The following is an 18,747-nucleotide window of genomic DNA, read 5'->3' as shown; positions in this document are numbered from 1 at the left end:
AAACACAGGACAGGATCATACGGTGTACTTTTGTCCCCATGAAGAGTTTCTTATGCTAATTATTTTTAGCCCACGACTGCAATATATATGTTTTATTGATCATTTAGCTGCATATTGAAATGTTATCTTGCAACAATTCATTGTGTGTGTTCCAATATAATTTCTTTAGCCCAAAATTTGGCGTTCATCAACATATTTTTTCCTGATACAGGCTGCTCATTAGTATATATGGCAGAAAGGAATCTAAGCAACTTGTATTTAACGTTAAGGAATAGGACAGCGAATCATTCCACACTATTGTTATTTTTATTGAATGGATTTTTTATTTATTGATATTAGATTAAAATAAGCACATAAACAACTATAGATATGCTACTTTTATTATTAAAAAAAATAAAAATATGCCAGCTCTTGCAATTCACCTCCCCCGTCAATGAGGGGAAAAAGGAAAGAATATTCCGAGACAACGTTATGGCCACAAAAATATAAGCAGCTTGGGACGTCCTAAGAATCAAAAGTATATGATGTCATATAAGGAATATATGGTTGTTAAATTTAATTATCACATACCAATTAATTGAAGATACTACAAATAATTATATCTCTTGAATTCTCGTTTAGGCTATACATCTTGGTCATTCAACATGTTTTAAGCAAGACATACATAAATATATATATCCTTTATTGTTGATGTTTAATATAAAACCCTTGCAATTCTTATATAAACATTTTTTAATTATTTCAACAATAATATTATAATATAATAATCACCAGTCTGTGCATTCATGGCTGGCCAATTAATGATAGGAACTGCATTAATTTCGGGTGTTTTCTCCCACAATAATAAGAAATGCAATAATATATTGTAGTATAATAATCACTGTCTTTTTATGTCGAGTAATAACAAAAGAGACGAAATTATTGAAGATTAATTCATCTAAACAAGAAAGCGATATGACAACCAGCAGACACATAGACCACATGGGATTTCGACACGTGGGTGGACTCTTACCAATTATTGCAAGTTAAGTTGGAACTTAGCTTTCATTACTGCTGTACATGAGCTAAACTACACTACACTACGCTACATTAGCCCGGCCGGTTCTCCGATTTTTAAACTTCCAGGATCCGGTCCGGTCCGGTAAATAAAGCCATGAAACAATGATCCAATGTTCGCAAGAATTTTAACCAACAGTAATAAATGAACAAGTACAGCTCGATTAAATTGTGAGCTGCCATTCCAAACAAAGAAAGGTTGATGTGGCTTGACTTGATCTGGACAGTGGGAAAAGCAGCAAGCTCCGATCCTGCCACTTGTAATATTATTATTATTCTATAAAAATTATTACTACCAGTTTCTCAGAATGCACTGTATTTTGAAAAGTCAATCTTGTCAGGCTTCACGAAGCTTCTCTCACCGATGGAAGGGATATATTCCTCGCTTTCGCAGGATTGAGATTTGGAAATGGAGAATACGTGCGAAATTAATTAATGACTTACATAATAGTAGTCGCCGCTGTGATGACATTCATTTCCAAAAACCTGTCTTCAGAGAAGCTAGCCGGCCAAATTAGAACGCGTTCGTTCCTGATCTGCTAATTTTTAGATAAAGCTCTGGCCTTTTTTTCATAGTTGCAGGCAGGCAGAGGATTATTTTCATCAATCGGGGGGTGGGATCGGAAGAAGAAGGAACGTATACAGTAATGGATCCTTCAGATCAGCGCCGCAAGAGATATTCAAAGCGCATTCTCAGACAATCGTATTCGTATCCTCCCAAATCCCTCTTGTCCGTAAGAAGTCTCCTCATTTGTTTCAGCTTCTTCATTGTGCTTTATCTTCTGTCCCGCACAAGTCCCTTGAGATCTTATGCTTATCGCCCAGTTTTGGTAGCTTCAAGCTTGTCTTTACTGTCGTCTGCCACTACAAGAAGTGTTAAATCTGTTCATGATTTTGGGGGTTTATTTCTGCGGCTGAAAATCGAGAACCGTGTGTTGTTCCCCGACCACATTCTGTTGCTTGTGAGGGGTGGGCTGCTGAAATGGAGAGGATCGGACTCGGAGTTCGCTTTCAACTGTGTTTATTACAGTAAAGCTAATGAGTTTAGGAATGGTGTTGTTCAGAAAAAGGTATTGTCCGTGGATGAATACGATGGGTTCAGGTCCATTGTCAGGTGCCCGGTTGCACCTGCGAATTACTCGAATGTTGTCAGTTTGGGTAAGGAGATCAGAAGCGGGATTTCGGAGGAGACTGCCATCAATTCTTGGGATCGTTTGGCCTATGCAGCTACTCTGGATGGGGACAGTGTTGTAGTGTTTGTGAAGGGGTTGAATTTGAGGCCCGACAGGGAGTCCGATCCTCGTATGTTTAGTTGCCATTTTGGGCTGAGAAATTGGGGTAACAATCCCACCTATATGCTGTCGACCAGAGCTTTGACAGCTGCACAAGAGGTTGTAAGGTGTTCATTGCCAAGGAGCATTCAGGACAATCCGGATAAGGCTCAGGGAATCCGTGTCACCATCGGAGCGACCCCCCAGGGGGCTCGTCGTGGCCGAGCTTACCCGAGGTTGCTTGTCCCCTCTGTTGCAAGAATCTCTAATCCAGGGTCGACATACCGGCCTGGTACGAGGTCGGAGCTTTGTGTCTGCACAATGGTCTGGAATCAGGCCCCTGCCATTCGCGAATGGATTAAGTACCATTCTTGGCTGGGCGTCGAGAAATGGTTCGTTTACGACAACAACAGTGATGATGGACTTGATGAGGTTGTTCGAGAACTCAATGCAGAGAATTACAATGTAACAAGACAGGTTTGGCCCTGGATCAAGACACAGGAAGCTGGATTCTCACATTGTGCTTTACAGGCACGCCATCAGTGTCGTTGGGTGTCGTTCATGGACGTGGATGAGTATTTTTACTTTCCATATTCAGCGCCCGGACACGACCAGTTCAGGGCATCAGGACATGCATCCAAGAATGCTTTACGCGCATTAGTCTCTAACATTTCGTCGTCATCTGACACTGTTGCCGAAATCAGGACATCCTGCCACAGCTTCGGGCCATCAGGGCTGACGAAGCCGCCTCCGCGAGGGGTCACGGTGGGTTACACATGCCGGCTGCAGAGTCCCGAGAGGCACAAATCAATCATAAGACCGGACGCATTGGATCCAACTTTGCTGAATGTGGTGCACCATTTCCACCTGAGGGAGGGATTCGAGTACGTGAACTTGCCGCAGAGCGCCGCGGTGATTAATCACTACAAGTACCAGGTGTGGGATGTGTTTAGAGCAAAGTTTCATCGGAGAGTGGCGACGTATGTGGCCGACTGGCAAGAGAACCAGAACGAAGGGTCGAGGGACAGGGCGCCAGGGCTGGGGACGGAGGCGATTGAGCCGCCGGATTGGTCGAGGAAGTTCTGTGAGGTGTGGGATACAGGGCTGAGCGACTTTGTGCTGGCTAACATGGCTGTGGGGGCTGAGGGGTTGCTGCCATGGGAGATGTAGCCAGTAGCCATAGATGGATCTGATCATACACTTCTAAGTCATTCATTTCATTTATTCAATTCATTTATTGTTGGTGATTTGGGCATTCTGATGACATGCTGGAATTTGTAGAGACTACTACGCCAAAGAAGATGTGTATAGGTTTTGTTTCCATTCAAATACAAAAGGTTTATGATTATCTATAGTTGAATATTTCTTGCTTTTTCCTTTTTTCCTTTTTTTTTTTTTTTTTTTTTTTTTAATATGAATATATGATTTAGGCCGGCATTAAAGCTAATAGTTTCAAATTTAGTTGGATTCTTGATCCAAAAACTTTAGGGCCTGCCCACTACCTAATTCTTGAATCTTGATCCAATTATGTTATACGATCATAATTGTTAACAGAGAGAAGAGGCTTCAAGTAAGTAATTAAAAGAGAAAGAGATCTGAAAAAGGGATAGGAATAGAGCAGACCAGTCAAGTCATGGAACAGACTGAAAAAAAGAAAAACAAAAGGTACTAATTAATTCCCGAAAATAATGAATACAAAATATGCATACAGACTTTAACTATATATATGTGTATGTCTGTATTTGAACGAATATACAATCAATAAAAAACAAAAAAAATTGCCTAAAAGTTATTTTTGTAGGCACGATAAAGATGGAGGGAATCGATGCAGAAATAGCTTTGCAAAGTTTGAATGGGAGCAAAGACCAAAACAGTGCACTGTAGCAGTGTCCAAAGAATCTGCTGAAAAAGACTAACACCCCAAAAGCCTAATATATATGCCAACTTTAATTAGTTTTCAGAGCATGCAAATACCTTTACAAGTAATTAATTAAGTGGTGGGAGCTTCACTTTTGTTCTTGCTGCTTCGTGAATGAATAAATAAATATCATATTATATCTCCATCCATCATATCTAACTCATAAGCAAAAACCCTAATATGCTACCACATCTAATTTTAGTTTCAGTGAGTTAGCTAGACATGAGACTAGTGCATGTCTAGCTAAAAGTTACCACATCATATAATATATATATATATATGGCGGCTAAAAATTAAAATAGATTATAAAAGTTAGCAAATCCATTATTCTAGATTTCCTAAATGAATTATTTGTCTTTTAGGGAATTTTGTAATATATATTTATTACATATATGCTTCTTGAAATCATGCATCTTCTTTATTTGCATGGAATTCTTTTTAGCTGAAGATTGAAGAGGGTTTTTGCATTTTTAATCAAGAACTTAATATTCCTAGCTATTTCACAAAATTGAAATATATATATATATATCAATCGAGATAATGACCACTAATTACTTTAATGAAGTACATGGAACATTTCTATGAAACTTTTAGTTACCTATTCCTTCATGCTTGCCCCGGTGGCTGCCGAGAGTTGCCTGCTCTTCTGCAAAATATATAGAGAATTGAATTAATTAAATATATAATCAAATAGTTAATTAGATCATATCAATTTGGGCAGATACATCATGATAGAAGCTAGCTATGTGTACGAAGGAAGGGAAAAAGACAATAAAAATGTTGCCAAGTTTAATTAAAAAAATATGTGTATATATGATGTGTGCTTTAATAAATGTGTTGTGAGCTGCTAATTAAAGTGGGGAAGTTCTTTCTCTTTAGCTTTCTGCTTTATCACTTTGCTCAGTAGTCTTTCTAACAAAGATGACAAATTAATTATGGCAACTTTGTGTGCGTAATATGGACTTAATTTCGAAGCTAATAAGCTTAATTCATAAGGAAGTATATGTATGATGAAGGAGAGGGAGAAGAAATTCAGCAGTAAATTTAATTTGCTTGCATGCATCTCATATATATTTGAGATCCAAACGTATAACCAAAAAATGTATGTGGTTATAAATAAATTAGGTGAAAGAATTAGGTACCTGTTGTGGATTGGGTCAGGTCCATTGGGAACCTTCCTTTTAGTTGTGGTGTAGTTGATGACATCAGAGTTTGAAGCAGCAGCCAACCTTTGCTGCTTGTCATGATCATGGTGACGACGACGACGATGACGATGATGATGATTTCGATGCCTCTTGATCATGTGACTAATTTCTGCAGCAGCAGCAGCAGCAGCTCCATCTTGTTTTGTTGGGCCATATTGCATCTCTGTAGCAGAGGCAGCCTCCAGAAATAGAAACCCTATTAGTAGTATTTGTATTAGTACGAGTGTCCTCAACACCATCATCATCCCCAAATAACACTAGTACTATTACTTATATTAGAAAGCTAGCGTTGGGGCAGACAAATTAAATGCACTCCAACTCCAACTCCAACTCCAACTGCAAGAAGAGAGTTTGGAACTTGGAAGGAAGAGGAGAGAGAGAGAGAAGAAGAATAGGTGGTAGTTTGGAAGGTGTGCTGAAACTGAAGCTGAGAGGATGAGAGTGGGAGCTACCATGCAACAACTCCTACTACTACTACTACTACTACTGCTACTACTACTAGGGGTTGGATATTGGGTGTGTTTCCTTTAGCTTTCTTAATTTGGGTTTTTATTGTATTATCATGCTTACCTGCTCACTACTACACTATACATACATAATTAATGCTGCTAGCTAGCTAGCTAGGCCCACCTTCTTCTACGTACAATCATAATATATAATTCATTCATCACCCACACACACATATATGATTATTCTTTCATGCCCTTCATATATATATTACAATAAAAGATCAGTTCAGATCAGAGTTTTGTCTTGTTTTACGACAGTTATAACAGCCTCGCAATATTTGTGAGCGGGCAGGATCCTATCTGAATATATAAAAGTATATACATACAACACCCACACAGCACCATTTCCTATACATATATTAAAGTTAGAAGGAATCTGATACTTCCTTCTGGCTGCAATATATATATATATATATATATATAATAATTCCTCCAGTTGCCACTTGGTTAATTTTACGCCAGACAATCATAGTCACAGTTACAATTACAATTACAATGTAACAATGCCCTAAACCATATATCAATAAATAATAATCCAGCTGTCGTATCCTATCCTATCCTCTGCTGGCTGGTGGATTGGAGTTAAGGGTTCAATTGTTTCGAATCAAATCAGCATACACATAAAATCTTATCTTCTTTCTTTAATTTGTATGGATTCGATAGATCACCCATCCGAGACCAAGATTCTTCATTCTCATAATTAATTGAATTGCTACTTACCATGATAATCTATTAACTAATTAAACGATTTCTTATTACATCCATACATAGATACATGTGTTTTCAAGTACACTCAGATTCACTTCTTAAAAGAATCAAACCCGACTGCACTGGAGAGATTATTCTAATTCAGTGCCGCTTTTCCTTCACTATTATTGAAATATACTCCAATGTAACTTGAATGAAATTGTGAAATATGAAGATATGCATGTATGTATAATGGCTACACCTCTTTGTTCCATTAAGTAAGTGATCCAAAAAACAGGTGACGTCTTAAATGACAACTCGTAATCCAGACAAACGTACTATCCACTAAACTAAAGAACTATTCCCCTATATTATATATATATATATATATATATATTGTATTCCAGAATCAAACAAAAATTTCTAAGAAAAAAAAAAAAGAAAAAAAAAAACAAAGAAAGAAAGAATCACTGAAAGTATGTATGATACATGGAAAGAAAGAAGAGAGAAGAGGATAAACACCATGCAATAAACGGGTTCAATTCTTCCTGGGCGTATTGCTGGCCCCCCGATGCCTCATGCTGGCTCTGCGAGCAACATCCCATGCCTTCTGTGGCACATAAACACCAGCCTGGGATGCAAAAAAGGACTCGTAGCCAGGTGAATCGAATGCAAAACCTGTGTGCCTCGACTGCTGCCCTGGAAGCTGCATCACAGCATAGCTCCGTGCCTCATCTGGGGTGAGGCCATTGTTTCCAATTTGTAGCAATCCAATCCTGCCTGAATCCGGCTCATGCCTGTGGATTTCCTGCACTATCTGATAGTCGTATGGGAAGAACCACCGCTGAGCCCTGAAACAATATGTATCGACAAAAGAAGGATCAAAAACCATACCATAACTGCCCAGAAATTGAAACATAGCACAGGAATAGAATTATGACTTGGGAGATGGCTCACCCGAGATATAGGAAGTCAAGAAAGAGGGCCGCAATAGGGACAAGAATAATGGCTACATAGAAATAGCCAGTACTCATCAAGTCATAAATGACGAAATAGATATTTTCCTGCAAACAAACAAACAAATCAAAGTCGTGTTGGACAAATGGCATCCAATTGCTTACAAGGCAGTGATCTGAATTAACAGCAAATATACTTTTTATTAGTTACCTGCTCTTTAGGCAAGATGAAGCCCGAGTAAATGAAGATAAATATGAACCATGCCAAAATGCTTCCTCCAACGCTAATTTGATGCCATCTATTGATCGTGTTGCAAGCCATGAGGAGACGCAAGTTGACAGTCACAATTACACAAGTGAAAGACATTGTGCTGACATCCCACAAGCCCAGCGTCATGCCATCTGAATTCACTGCCTTCTTAGTAGAGGTGACAACAAAGTAATAGAAGACCAATGATTGAACAATTGAAAAGAAAGCCCATGTTGCCACGACTCTCCATCTGAAAAACATATTCCTGATTCCTTCCTTGTATAACTCAGGATACTTCTTCGATAGGACTCCATTGACATCCTGCAGAAAAGTAAAGATTACAAACAGAAAAGTAAAATGATTTCAACTATAAGCAGTTGATTAACGCAATCTTAACAATTAAATACCTTATCAAAAAGTCCGAGCATCACCACAGGCAGGGCTGTAAACAGAACATTGAAGAGAGACTGAAACCAGTCATCATAGAACCTTTGCCCGGAAAATCCAGTTTGGAATGTGAACCAAAATTGAGTGAGCGTAAATGTCAAGTTCTTGTAGAAAAAATATGTTATAACCTGCAAAAGAATACAGCTGAAAATTGTCCACAGAGGTTGTAAGCCAGCATAGAGCTCTTGGACAGTAACAAACCTTGCATATTCTATGATATGACCACCGACCATGCACAAGTAGTAAATCAGTCAAAAACCGGAACTGGGCAATGGAAAAATCACTTGCCATCACTGCTTGCATACCTTCCTGTCCACTTATTCCAACACCAACATGAGCAGCCTGAATCATGCTAACATCATTTGCGCCATCACCAATACTGAGAGTAATCCTGTTCACACCTTTTTTCACAAGGCTTGTAACCTGAAAGCAAATAAGATGATCATATCAGCTATCAAACTTGTGATGTTTAAATTACAATGATATTGAGGAAAGTGGCAGTGGCAACAATCCAATAGTGTTGTTAGACAAAAGAATGTAAATTATGCAAATAAGTAGGCCAGCATGTTATTATTGCACTAATGTTGCACCTCCAATTATGAAAATCATCCTAAATTTATGAAGAACTACTAGTATAATAAACTGACATTGTCATACCAATTCTTTAATCAATTGCGCCAAAAGAAAATTATACACATATATGTTCCATTTCAGATGTGCGAATAGATGCAGAGAAAATGAGAAACTAGATTTTTGGCCCACAAGAACGGAAAGAACCAGATCGCTTCGGGAAAGCAAACTAATGGCATGCAGCCATCATTGGCAATGCATACTTGAGGTTTAGAGAGACCAAATTACAGGATCCATCACCACAGTAAAGTAGTACACATATTTAAAGATTGCTATGCTGCCTTAAGAACATTACCTGTGCTTTCTGAAGTGGAGAAACTCTGCAACAAACCACTGCACTGCAATTCAAGCTCAAGTTAAGAAGCAATACCCGTAGGCTGGGATCCAAAGCATACATCAAACACTTTCCATCAATAACAAGCGCTAATTTTTGACCGGACGAAGATTGAAGGAACTTCTGTGCTTCCTCATAGCATCTTTGCAACTCAGTTTTCACCATTTCTTTCGTAAAGCGAGCAAGCTCTACTTGATCACCCTATGATTCAGGTAACAACAGGTAAAGGGCAGGAAACAACATCAGGGGTTTCAGACCTCCCTGCATTTGGATGGAACAATCATCAATACTAAATGTTAATTACCTTATCTTCAATTTCTCTAATAGCATCAGTTTCCGAACTGATAATAAATTGCTTCATGCTGTTATTTATTAACTTGCATGCTGCAGTTGACAAAGAAAAAAGAAAGAAATTACAGTGGCAGTTAGCATGTAAGTGAAAAAAATGAAATCCCCGAAATTATTACCATAAGCAATATTGATTGCTGTTTCCATCTTGTCTCCAGTCAACACCCAAATTTTAATGCCAGCTCGAGAGAGGGTCTCTATACAATCAGGCACTCCCTCCTGAAGTTTGTCTTCAATAGCAGTGCATCCAATCAATGTGAGCTCCTTCTCAATTAGTTCTGCAATCTGAAACATTTTTTTTTTTTAATATTTAGTTAACCAAAATATGTCATTCTGCATAATAAAATATCTTATAAGAATCAATATGTGAGCATAGATTAAACTACATGAAGCTCAATACCAGCTAAAAGCCCCATTTGAACAAGCATAAAGTACAAATCAATGGAGGATGCAGTATACCTCATCCAATTTTTTCTCCCTGTCCCGCAGAGCAGACTTTGCCTGAATGTATTTCTCATTCCAGTTTTCATAGACATCAGGACTCAAATTTCTATACGCTAGGCATAGAGTACGCAACCCAGCAGCTCCAAATTGCTCCAGGTGATCCCTAGTTGCTCTTTTCAAATTGTTGTCTCCATCCGCCAATCTTTCATATATCACTGTATCTGCACCCTGCAAAACCAAAGTAAGATACTGTCAACTTATTCCAGGTAGATAACTTCTAATTAAGACAGATATGCCAGTTCATGAAGGAACCTTGCAGTAGAGTACAAGTCTACCATCTGGATAGCGACAAACAACAGACTGGCGCTTCCTTGTACTACATGATGCCAAAACAGTGTTATTCTGAAACTAAAGTTATTTAGTATTTGAAAAACTAACAGGCAGATAGAAATGTATATTACCTATTAAACTCAAGAACATTTAATATTTCATATGCAACATCCTGAATCTTTCCCATCTTCTCAACATGTGACTCACGAACATATATAGTTGTGGGTGACCGTCTGCAGTTAACGCATTACATGTCACACTTCAAGACATAACATCTTCAAAAAGCGTCACAGAAGAGAAAATAAATAAACAAAAACCATATACTTGTAGAAAAAGAAACCAAAGTTTTTTGCAGCAGTGACCAAAGCAGACTCATCAGGTGATGCAGCTTGATATCGAATCTTCTCAGGGGATTCATCCCCCTCTGGAAGCACAGTATGACATATTGCCAGGCACCTGAAGAATTCCTACACAGAACAAAAGATCTTTCAGGAATAATTTCTCATCAGAAATTGGTGACTGAAACCAATTTATTTGTCAAGAATCGACATCCCACAAAAGATACAATAAGCGCAAGTGCTACACCATAGAAAGATATTACCAAGCCATGGGAGGGAGAAACCAACTTATAAGCATTTATATGTTTCACAAAAGATGTCTATCCACAATTAACATAATACATAATCCTTTGCAAACCAGAACTAAGAATATAGAAGGATTAGAGAATAATGAGCAAATTGTTGTAAAACCAATCACATCAATAATCAATTGAGCTTGAACTAGCCCACTTTTAAAAGCAGAAAACAATTGACTCCACACAAGGCACAAACAAAAACTTCTCTAAGCTCATAGGATAACCTACTTTGCAAGCTTCAGAATTAGGTTCATTTCTCCAAGCACCTCTCATTATCCGAGGATCATCAAAATTGAAACCCTTTTCACGTGGCAACTTTGAGTCCTTTTGACCCTGAAATTACAAGCATAAAATAAAGACATGCACACTTTATAGTGTTATTAAAAATTTTGGTGGCAAATTAACGTACATCAACTTTTGCTCCAATTCTTTGAGCAGTTCCCATCTCAACTTCAGTGACACCAGTACCATAAACCTCTCCTCCAATTGAACATTTGAAAAATTCCATCAAGTTTCGTGTCAAGGTCCCAGTTTTATCAGAGAAAATATATTCCACCTATTAGATTTCAATATCAAACAACAAACACAGAAACTTTCTTCAATATTACAATTTTAAATCTTTAAGCATATATATAGTTCAATATAGGAAAATTTTCACCTGGCCAAGTTCCTCATTTAAATTTGATGTCCGGGCTGATGCAGGGGTATTGCTCTCAGCATGGTACATGTGCAAGTCATTGTTGATGAATTGAGAACATTGAATAAATTTAACCATCTGAGACAATCACAACAAAGTTATTGGTAGATAATAATAAGAATAAGAAAGAGGGGGAAACAGAACAACACATTGTTAAATCTACCTCAATAGAAACATAAAGAGATATAGGAATAATTGGCGAATAGAGAGTTATTAGGGTAAACAATGTCAAGATAGCAACCTGCAAAACAAGAAAACAAAGAATTTGAGAACTGCAAACGATTTAGAAAGAGAAACCACAAAGGGAAACTAAAACAAGGTGATTCTGTCTTCACCACAAATCTGCTGTCAGGATCAAACTGCTTCTCTGAATTGTCAAAGCGCAGGTAGTAGTATTTGCGATTTATAAATACACCACTGCAGATAACAAGATTGGGGGCATTATTTATTTCAATTAATATGATTGAAGCAGACGGCAATTCCAATACTGAAATTTGCACAACTAAGCCAAACCTCCCAATGGCACCCAAAAGGCACATGGAGAAAAGTGTAGTGAATAGTGCAAGAATAAGCTTGTCAAGCTTTTTTTCCAAGGTGCTTCTTTTGGAAGGAATTTTCATGGAGTTCATCATGACCTGTCAGTAGAGCACAGCCACTCATAAAATATATGGCAGAGATATAGACTCCCAAGAAACAATTCAAATAATCCATGGAGTGGATCTTTAAATTAAAAATATTAATTAATTAATTTATTTATTAAAATCAATTCATGCCTGCTAAAGAATGTCAGCATAAAAGCTACCTTAAAATACTTTTTGAGAAAATCCTACAACATATAAGTGAAAAACTGGAACAATCTAAAAAATTGGATGTACCTTTGTCTCGTGACCAGTAAAAATGACAACACCAACTATGTACTCAGTGTTCCTCAGGCTACACCCCTGGAAATGATTAAACAGGGTCATTACAAAGGAGTAATACTACTACTAGTAGTAGTAGTAGTAAAGTTCTAAGAAGAACCATTTATTCAAATGATGGAATACTCCAAAAATGTTACATTACACATCAAGATGCCTGCCAAAATAAGTGATTGCAGAAAGAAGCCTGAGTGGGCGATTGCAGAAAGTAAGGGTTTCTTTACATCTTTTTTTTTTTTTTTTTTTACTCTTGTGTATTTTGGTTGTGTTGTTTTGAGGTTAAGTAGTGGTTTGATGTGATGTTTGGAATGGAAAATGGGTGTTGGACATAATAATTTGGGAGAGAATTTGAGAATTGAAAAAAAAAAAAAAAAGCACATACACACACACATGTACACAAACTACTCAGAAAAGGAATAACACTATCACCACAAGGAATTAATTCAATTTAACGACAATCAATAAACTAAAAAGGAGAGATCATACCCGTAGTAAAAGCTGGTTTGGACTGAGAGGTAATGTTTGTTTATCAATGATCAAGTTACCAGTGAAAGTGTAAAGTGAATTATTAGGTTGTTCACATTGTACCTCACCTGCACAAGCAGCAGTGCAATTTCACAAATATGAATATTGCATAGGTCAACAAAAGAAGTAGGGTAAAGTTACTTCCTATCGTCATTCAGTAGATATTTTCATGAGTTTGGACTTTTCTATGAAAAATCAAATTACGACAGAATCATAACTAATTCCATGAACAACCAGCTTCATTACTACAATCCTAATCAATAGAGCCTAGATACAACTTTCACCACAACCTAAAACAAATACACCAATGTAGCAAGGTACGTGATTAACATAGTTTAAAATCCAAAAATTCAGTGCAATCATATGCAAAAGCCTAATAATATCTTCTTATGATCTCAGTAAACACAACATACATTTTCAAATGTTGTGAGAGTTCACCATGGATTTCTATCCACCAAGTTCTATTCAAAGTAAAATTTGAAGATAATCAAATTATAAAATATTAATTATGAGTTAAGCAAACAAAACCTTTGAATTCAGAAATTTTTTCTGGGGTGACATAATCCCAAGTCTTTTCTAATGCCTTCCGAATCTTCAAGTTAGTTTCACCATCCAGATTTGCCGTCTACACAACAGCCAGATATAGCATTTCAATGATAAAGAAAAAGAAAAGCACAACAGAAAATATAAGCAATTATAGGACTAGCTATGACAGCATACACAAGATAAAAGGGTGAAGTGAACATAAAAAGAAAAATAGGAAGGCCAAATCTGTCACCGTTATTAACCAATTTCTGAAGTACACCATAAAAGATAGATAGGTATGGAGTAATTAATAAAAACCTCAATGTAACAGACACCATCAGGATTTGTACTGCCAAGGAATAGCAAATCAGCAGGAAAGAAACCATCCTGGTTCACCTGCAGGAGCAACCCATCAAAGATATAATTAACCAGCCATTACAAGTGGAGTTAATATGTAAGCTGTACAACAGATTAACTGTAGAAATATATTAAAGCATTATATGAATACAGTATCATGAAATTATATAGGAGGTTACTGATCAACTCTTAGGGTAATGATATACTAATAATTGAATTTTGAATTATTGTGTTTTATGGAACAGTGTATTCCAATTCTGAATGAATATATATTTGGTTGTTTTACGTAGTTTGGTAAGTTTAGGTGGGTGTAAATATGCATGGTGACACAATGAAAGATTGTGCACAAGTAAACTTCCAGCAACACCTTTCTGAATATACTAGTAGAATCCTCCGAAGCAAGATTTTCAAAACCACAGCTAATCAACCATTACTAATTATTTCAAGATTAATATATGATACTTCCATTATTGCTATGGCCACAAGCCAAGAAGCTCAGTTAATGGTAAAGATAAGGATCTAGAAGTGAAGCACATGGTCACTGGCTTACTTTGATAATATCCCCAACCTGCAGCTTCTTCCAAGGGGTAAATACCCAGCGCTGATCTTGAAAAACTTCGACAGTGGAGTTATTCACTGCTGCATCATTTTGGAGACGTTTCTTCCATGCATAAAATAACACAATGAGAAAAAAATAAGAGAAATCATCACAAATGAATGATCCTTGTAGACATATGACAAAGATAATATATGATATTCACCCAGTCCTCCCATGCTTCCTTGATGAGAGACACAAGAAGCACCAATGTCAAAGGAAGCACATTTGTAATTGGACTCACAGGGCTGCATGTAAACAACTACTTCATCAGAGTTACTCAATTCCCACACAAATTTTCAAATGTAAATCAAATTTTTTAATGATCCCATATGTCAGTTTTTCAAGGAGACAATGAAGAAGAGATCTGTGATGATCTGAAAGTGACTGAAAAAAGTGGAGCCAATTACTAAAAATAAGTAGTACTTATCTGTTTATTGAAACCTACATAAAAAGTTTATACAAAAGCGTGTGACTGTACGGAAATTGCTCTTTTTCATTCACTGGCACGGTCTCATGCAGATCAATCATTAGGTATAATTTTTTTATCAGATGACAAGAGGGTAAGTTGCACGGACATATATAGAAATTCATAAATTAGATAAACAACATAGAAACAAAAGCAAGAAACTTCAAAAAAGTCTTGTACTGTCTGACTGAAATAGCATTTTTCCTTGAAATGATTAGTAAATTGAAGTACAGGGTACCAAAGTCTACAAATACAAGAAATAAATCCAGATCAATCAATATCATCTTTACAACATTTGCAATATGTTTATGGAAAGATTCCATCAAATTCCTTGGAGGCTATAAGAAGATTTGAAGGTTTTACAGACTTTCAGGAGATTCTTAAACTCATACACCACAACATTATTTCCCAGACAACCAATCAGTTTTCTTCTTTAAGGGCCACCAAACAACAATCGGCATAGCATACCTGATAGGGGTGCACGACAGGATCGAGATCATGAGAAAATAGAGGTTAGCGACCCGCCTGAACTGTCAATATGTATTAAGCAAGAGAAAATCAGGTAACAAACCATATCGAAAGCTGGAGCACACAAACTGAAAGAGCGGAAAAAACCGTACTACATGAATTTCTTCTACCAGTAGTACATGATAAACAAAAAATACACCATATCAAAAAACACACTTAAGTCAATCTAAAAAAGTCACAGGAAATGATCCTTTGCCACATCAGTTAGATGCTCAAATCACTAAGCACAGAATTATTCCTCATTTGAGCCTCTCGAAGTTGACAAGTAATCACACTTCAATCTGTATGCACATTGTAATAACATTAAGCCTATCATCTCAGTTACATGAAGACAAATATTTGACTATTGAAAAGAAAAAAAAAAAAAAAATGTTTAAAAGTTGAAAGGCACTGAAAATCCAAAACTATCAGTGTCTAAGTTGGCCAAACAATCAATGCAAGATCAGACAAAGATGTTACATCTGGATAACGTAGCAATGAGAAACTTACCTGCTCAAATAGCCCCTTGGGTAAAAAGGTGAAAATATCATACTTCGTTGTAGACACAGAATTACCCTGAAAAACAACTATGAGAATAAGACTACCAGCTAGAAAGTTATATATCACAATTACCAACCTGCAAACTGCCCAACTTTCTAAACTAAAATGTTAAACCATGGATTTCAAGATTCAATATAGCTATCACTATAATACAAATAAAACATCATTTATAGTTGGGTCAACATAAATTGCCTAGAATCACAGCCCAAAATAGCAAAGAAGTTGCTTGCAGTAGATGGTGATTAAGGTTATACTATTCGAATTATACTCTCTTTAATTGTTCCAATAAGCAAGTGCATAAAATCCAAATATAAGCTTAATTCAGTAGCATGACTTCCAATGGGAAAACCACATCCATGCACATTTCTTACGTAAGAGCCTGTGCCATTTTTTTTTAAATATAGTCTTTCCATTAATGGTACATACAAGAAACAAATATAAAATTTAAGTTTATTCTGCAATTTGTACGGTGATTATATCAAAGTTCCACATTCTTCCTCGCTCGAGTACACTTTCAAATTTCTCTTCAAATCAGTTCTTCCCATTTCCTACAAAATTCATTGAGATAGCCCGAGTAATAGACAGTAGCGATCAGATGGTTTGGGTTATTGACGAGTCCTAGGACCTAAATGTGTATCTAGAACAATTGGGGAGAATATTGACGAGTCCTTAAAATCAACTCAATGTCAGATGAAAAAAAATAATTAAAAATAAAAATAAAAAATCAAGAATCTGATATCCTAACACCATATTCATGTCACAACTAATAAACCTACTCAAGAAAAGTACACAACTCTTCATTGCCAGAAAACCAAAAGAAATCTTAGACCCTACAAAAATTGCTTCCCAATGCCATTTCACAATAATTACAAGTAAGGCCAATCCACCGCACAGAAGACATTGAACTCACAAAATTCAGAAAAGCAAGATAAACCGTTCAAGAAAAAAAACTTAAAACCCTGTATCGGAGAAACCTTGAATTTCGCGAGGGCGTTGGCATCACGATCACTACAAAACACGGTCCTGTGACCTGGTGCCTGCGGCTGAACCTTTCCGAGACGAATTGTTTGAGACGATGAGACGGGATCTCCCGACGGCGGGCCGCCGCCGCTAGATCCCCTCCATCCAACCATTCTTTTCACCAAGATTCCCCGATCGCACCGGACCGAGTGCAAGCAAATCCCTAAATTTGGTGCGAAATCGATTGCTCGATTCTTGGGGAAGTAAAAAATCAACGAAAAGGCCGGATTTTTAATTAAGACAAAGAAACAAATACACTGGAAACTGCGGTTGATGGTTGAATGGTACAGAATAGAAAGTTGGGTAAGCTGGAACTTGGAAGTCCTGAATTCTTCTAGCCCGAGTTTTAATACGTCAGACTGAATCCGCGTTGAAAATCTCGAGCCACCCCAAGCGAGCCACGGACGCGTAACTCATAAGCAAAACCCCTAACTTGGAAAGGAGCTTCTCTCTATCATTATATGTGCAGTGCAGACGGGACGGGCTCAACTCAAGTGAGAAAGACAGATGGAGATGGGGGCGGGGGATGAGCACACTAGTACGACGTCGTTTCAGAAGACGAATGCAACCACTCTCTAAAGATTATTGAGATAATTATATATATAAAAATATTGTACTAACGGTTATAAAAAGTAAGTCGTCTTTTTTTATTTATGGTAGGTTGCCGAATGCTGCTGATGCTGATGCTTCAAGACATCAGTGGCGACGACTATTTCATTTCATTTCATATTTTTATCATCAGCATAAACATTTACAGTTATTTATACATACTGTACTGATTCTCAATGCTAAATGCAATGATAAGGACAATATTAAAATCCAAATGGGCATCTGATTGTGTTCTTTAGAAAGAACTCTCGATTTAGAACTATCTATAATGTTTCCAAATCCAATCTAAAGTTGCTAAATTTAATACTGAATCTAACAGTAAAAGCAAAGACGGGGAGAGAGGAGAGGACAACCTTTGCATACTAAAATTGTCCTAGAATCAAATAGCGTCTCTCGATTTTAAGGTTAAGAGATTCCTAATTAAAATGTCCACCGCAGATTCATTCTTCAATTTCAGGTAAAACCACAGAATCCAACATCCCTCCCAACAGCCTCTTTCTTCTCCACCATAATCTTTCTTTGCCATTATTCTTTCTCTCAAATCATCCGCAATGGACGAAAGCGCCGCGCCTCAGCGCATACTCGTCGGGCAGAATGGATACAACAGGCTGAGCACCCTGGAAATGGAAGTCCATCCAGAAGCCAGCACCACTGCAGGAGAAACTGCAATCCAATGCTGCTGGGAAATCCAGCATCAGATGGAGGCAGCATGCAACATGATCGATTGGGACCGTGTTTTCATGACAGCATTCGTCACCCTATCCTTTGTCCTAATCCTCGCCGCATTCTTCTTCCCATCGTTGAAGCCCAAGTCAGTAGCCGACCAGTCATTCCAACACGAGTTCAACCTCAATTCATTAATCATATCAGAATTCAAAGCCTCCCCGGCGCAGCTGACTGGGAAATGTGATGTGATTCTCAACATCAGCAACCTCGGTGACAGAAG

At 37.4% G+C, this 18,747-nt stretch overlaps 2 protein-coding genes across 5 annotated transcripts; one reads left to right on the top strand and one right to left on the bottom strand.

The window, feature by feature from the left end:
* Positions 1 to 1,417: 1,417 nt before the first annotated feature.
* Positions 1,418 to 3,677, top strand: LOC127260728 (glycosyltransferase family 92 protein RCOM_0530710). The gene has a single exon (XM_051288625.1). The coding sequence runs from the start codon at positions 1,704 to 1,706 to the stop codon at positions 3,495 to 3,497; it is 1,794 nt and encodes a 597-aa protein (XP_051144582.1). The 5' UTR covers positions 1,418 to 1,703; the 3' UTR covers positions 3,498 to 3,677.
* Positions 3,678 to 5,556: 1,879 nt separating this feature from the next.
* Positions 5,557 to 17,731, bottom strand: LOC127260726 (phospholipid-transporting ATPase 3-like). Of its 4 annotated transcripts, none has more exons than XM_051288622.1 (28): positions 17,147 to 17,731; positions 16,122 to 16,187; positions 15,573 to 15,634; positions 14,802 to 14,883; positions 14,591 to 14,701; positions 14,002 to 14,079; positions 13,687 to 13,783; positions 13,120 to 13,226; positions 12,592 to 12,657; positions 12,230 to 12,351; positions 12,052 to 12,133; positions 11,880 to 11,957; positions 11,678 to 11,794; positions 11,429 to 11,575; positions 11,248 to 11,352; positions 10,710 to 10,852; positions 10,517 to 10,618; positions 10,368 to 10,431; positions 10,071 to 10,283; positions 9,731 to 9,896; positions 9,568 to 9,647; positions 9,225 to 9,464; positions 8,501 to 8,722; positions 8,260 to 8,427; positions 7,814 to 8,173; positions 7,604 to 7,710; positions 7,169 to 7,497; positions 5,557 to 5,646 (listed from the first exon to the last, which is right to left on the bottom strand). In XM_051288622.1, exons 1-27 carry the CDS (start codon positions 17,303 to 17,305, stop codon positions 7,185 to 7,187), a joined length of 3,657 nt encoding a protein of 1,218 aa, XP_051144579.1. In that variant the 5' UTR covers positions 17,306 to 17,731; the 3' UTR covers positions 5,557 to 5,646; positions 7,169 to 7,184. The 4 variants fall into 4 exon arrangements, with proteins under 4 accessions (XP_051144579.1, XP_051144580.1, XP_051144578.1 ...); XM_051288623.1 differs by lacking the exon at positions 5,557 to 5,646 and having other exon boundaries at positions 6,891 to 7,497; positions 17,147 to 17,355; positions 17,449 to 17,730; XM_051288621.1 differs by lacking the exon at positions 5,557 to 5,646 and having other exon boundaries at positions 6,891 to 7,497; positions 17,147 to 17,730.
* Positions 17,732 to 18,747: the final 1,016 nt, after the last annotated feature.

This window comes from Andrographis paniculata, unplaced genomic scaffold, assembly GCF_009805555.1.
Source record: "Andrographis paniculata isolate CXL003 unplaced genomic scaffold, ASM980555v1 Contig62END, whole genome shotgun sequence".
NCBI lineage: Eukaryota > Viridiplantae > Streptophyta > Magnoliopsida > Lamiales > Acanthaceae > Andrographis > Andrographis paniculata.
Note: the sequence above shows the minus strand (reverse complement) of the source record. Positions and strands in the feature narration are given on the sequence as shown.

Bases quoted from the DNA above. Each gene is read 5' to 3' on its own strand.
- LOC127260728 (XM_051288625.1), top strand. From the start codon at position 1,704: ATGGATCCTTCAGATCAGCGCCGCAAGAGATATTCAAAGCGCATTCTC.
- LOC127260726 (XM_051288622.1), bottom strand. From the start codon at position 17,305: ATGGTTGGATGGAGGGGATCTAGCGGCGGCGGCCCGCCGTCGGGAGAT. The intron at 11,353-11,428 runs GTACGTTAATTT...TTGTAATTTCAG, and splicing joins GAATTGGAGCAAAAGTTGAT to GGTCAAAAGGACTCAAAGTT. The intron at 7,711-7,813 runs GTAACTAATAAA...GTTTGTTTGCAG, and splicing joins TCATCTTGCCTAAAGAGCAG to GAAAATATCTATTTCGTCAT.